Here is a 3,716-nt window from a genome sequence, read left to right as displayed (position 1 = left end):
TTTTGTTGAATCTTTTGTTCATTTGTTATTGTTTAACCTAATCTTGTTGTTGTTTGGGTTATTTTTTATGTTATTTAGACTAATTTTTATTATTATTATTTGGATTTTATTTTATTTTTAAAGAATATGTTTGGGGGACCAAGATAATTTTTGTGAGAAATGTTAGGTAAACAACAATTTTACAAAATATCCTTGGTGGCAAGATGTTATTAATGGACAAAAAAATAATGTCAATGGTTGGCTAAATTGAAAACTAGTAACAATTTGTCATTTAAAATTTGTTGTAAAATTTTTGTGATCATATATATTCATAGCATTATTCTATTTTTGTTGAACCCAAATACTTGGAATTCTCAAGTCATGATGTTCAATATTTAGAGAAAATATATTAGTTTGAAAATAATTTTCCATATAATTTTTTTTCAAGTATAAACTTTATTTTGTCAAGTGAGGGTGTTCATTGAACACACTAAAATGCATATGGAGCAGTCCCTGCTTTCATCTCATGAACAAGATGAGGCTGCACATTGAGTTTCAGGTACGTAATTTGCATTTGTATATTTATTTTCAATGTTAATGGACTAGACCATATATGATAAATATCTTTTTAAAACCATGTGTTGTTGAGTCAAATTTGACCCAAATCACACGTAGATACAAGTGTTTTTAATTCCATGATTTCCTTCAAATTAATAATAATAATTATTATTATTATATATTATTATTATTATTACTACTAGCTAATAACCCCATGCAAATTATTATTATTATTATTATTATTATTACTAGCTAATAACCCCATGCAAATGTATAGATACATTTTTTTTTTTTTCTTTTTTTGAGAAACAAACACACACACACGCAAGGGAAAGGGGAAGGAGTTCTAACACAAAAGCACACCACAACTCCACTCAAAAGTCATGGTAACTTTTAAGGGAGGGTGGGGCAAGTTATACTACACACAACACACTCTCTTAAGCAATGTAGGACAATTACCCATTCCTGTTTTTTGAGAAACAAACACACACATACACACACACATACAAGGGAGAGGGAAAGGAAAAGGGGTTCTAACATAAAAGCATACCACAACTCCACTAAAAAGCCATGGTAACTTTTAAGAGAGGGTGGAGCAAGTTATATTACACACAACACACTTTCTTAAGCAATGTGGGACAATTACCTATTCCCTTTTTTTTTAGAAACAAACACACGCACACACGCAAGGAAGAGGGAAATGGGTTATAATACAAATGTATAGATACATTTAAAGATATACAATAAGATACATAATATTTCTATTTATATATATATATATATATATAATTTAAATACTATTGATAGTCATTTTTATTTTCTTTTAATCTTTAAAAAATTTTATAAGGATATTATTAGGTATAAAACATAAATTTTCCATTTTAAAAAAAATATTGTGAAACACTTTTTTTTTTTTTTTTTTTACAATTTATTCATTCTAGACTCTTTAGTTTTTGTACTTAATAACTCACTTGGATGAATATTTATGATGTGGTCCCACATTTGATTCTAAAATTAAGAAATAAAACTCTTTAAGAATAAATAATTTAGGACACATGTCGCAAAATTGGAATTTTAATTTGGAATTCTAATTTGAGTTTTTCTCAGTTTCACCTATTATTATATACTAGGTTATAACCCCATACATATGCATGGATACACTTAAAGATATACAATAAAATATATAATATAATTCATGTATATATAATTTAAATACTATTAATATTCATTTTTATATTTTGTTAATTCTTCAAAAAAAATTGTAAAGATATTATTAGGTATAAAATGTAAATTGTCCATGATTAAAAAAAATAAAAAATTATTGTGAAGCACATTTTTTTTTTTTTTTTACAATTCATTTATTCTAAATTATTTGGTTTTTGTACTTAATAATAACTCACTTTAATGAATATTTATGATGTGGTCCCATATTTGATTCTAAAATTAAGAAATAAAAATATTTAAGAATAAGTAATTTAAAACACATGGCGCAAAATTGAAACTCTAATTTGAAAATTTAATTTGAGTTTCCCTCAACTTCACCTATTATATATATATATATATAGATTATAAGTGTTTCTGACCCAACTAAATTGGTCTTTAAGATAAGCAAGCAAGAATAACTAAAACCTATTTTAAACATCCAACAATATTTGACCATTCATTGCTGAATCTACAATATTTGACTTATTTGAATGGATCACATTGCCATTTTGGCTTGACAGGCACTGGAACTGGATCTCAAAGCTTCCGTCAGTTACTACATCATTCCTACACAAAAATATGAACCAACACACCCTATAAAATCTATCATTTGCAGCACCAAATTTCACACACCACCATTCTCTTCTCTTCCAAAATGGGCAGTACAAGTAGGCCTCTCCTCTCTCTCCTCTGCCTCGCCCTTCTCTTCTACTCTGCTATCTCCGAGCTCTGCAACCCACAAGACAAAAAAGTCTTACTCAAAATCAAACAAGCCTTCAACAACCCTTACATCCTTACCTCTTGGAACCCAAACACCGATTGTTGTGACTGGTATTGTGTCACATGTGACTCCACCTCTCACCGCATCAACTCCCTCACCGTCTTCGCAGGCAACCTCTCTGGCCAAATCCCACCTGAAGTTGGTGACCTTCCATTCCTCACAAACCTCGAATTCCACAAACTTTCCAATGTCACTGGTCATATCCAACCTGCCATTGTCAAGCTCACACACCTCAACTTCCTCAGACTCAGCTGGCTTAATCTCACTGGCCCAATTCCTGATTTCGTCAGCAAACTCAAAAACCTCACTTTCATTGACTTCGCATTCAACCAACTCTCTGGCTCAATCCCACCCTCACTTTCGGAGCTTCCAAAGCTCGGTGGACTTCACTTGGACCGTAACAAACTCAGCGGACCAATCCCCTCCTCTTTCGGTAATTTTCCTCAGGGACTATACCTGTTCCTCTCTCACAACCAACTAACCGGTTCAATCCCATCCTCGTTCGCCCACATGGACTTCGGTTATATTGATTTGTCGCGAAACAAACTCGTAGGCGATGCATCCGTGGTTTTCGGATCGAACAAGACCATACAGATCGTTGACTTGTCGAGGAACTTGTTGAAGTTTAATCTGTCAAAGGTGGTGCTCCCCAAGAGTTTGACTTCATTGGATCTTAACCACAACATGATCTATGGAGGTCTTCCTGTGGAGTTGACCACACTGAATTTGCAGTACTTAAATGTGAGTTATAATAGGCTTTGTGGTCAGATTCCAGTGGGTGGTAAATTGCAAAGTTTCGATTATTCGAATTATTTCCACAACCGGTGCTTGTGTGGCTCTCCACTTCCAAGCTGCAAGTGATCTTATAATGGATTTGCACAGAAACTGAAGTGGGTCTCTCTGTAATTTTTAATTTACCACTACTACTACAATGTACTGCGGTTTTTTTTTTTTTTTTTTTTTTTTTTTTTTTTCACGCGTTCAGCTTTTAAAGACAAATTTTACTGTTTATATACTGTTTACATATTTAAAAATATTAAAAATAGGTACCATAGTACTATTTACACATTTATAAATTATTTTATTATAGTGTTTTCAGTTTTCAGTTTCAACAAAAAAAAGTTGTATCCAAACCAACCCTAAGCTTTTCAAAAGCTGTAAGTCTCTGGTAATAAGTTTGTTTGATTGCAAATTT

The 3,716-nt window shown here is 31.8% G+C and overlaps 1 protein-coding gene across 1 annotated transcript; it reads left to right on the top strand.

Moving 5' to 3' along the window:
- The first annotated feature begins 2,395 nt into the window (after window positions 1-2,395).
- LOC115953895 (polygalacturonase inhibitor-like) lies at window positions 2,396-3,422 on the top strand. The gene has a single exon (XM_031071716.1). It carries the CDS (start codon window positions 2,396-2,398, stop codon window positions 3,380-3,382), a length of 987 nt encoding a protein of 328 aa, XP_030927576.1. The 3' UTR covers window positions 3,383-3,422.
- Window positions 3,423-3,716: the final 294 nt, after the last annotated feature.

This window comes from Quercus lobata, chromosome 7 (assembly GCF_001633185.2).
Source record: "Quercus lobata isolate SW786 chromosome 7, ValleyOak3.0 Primary Assembly, whole genome shotgun sequence".
Classification (NCBI taxonomy): Eukaryota; Viridiplantae; Streptophyta; class Magnoliopsida; order Fagales; family Fagaceae; genus Quercus; species Quercus lobata.
Note: the sequence above shows the minus strand (reverse complement) of the source record. Positions and strands in the feature narration are given on the sequence as shown.

Coding starts and splice junctions, on each gene's coding strand:
- LOC115953895 (XM_031071716.1), top strand. CDS start 2,396: ATGGGCAGTACAAGTAGGCCTCTCCTCTCTCTCCTCTGCCTCGCCCTT.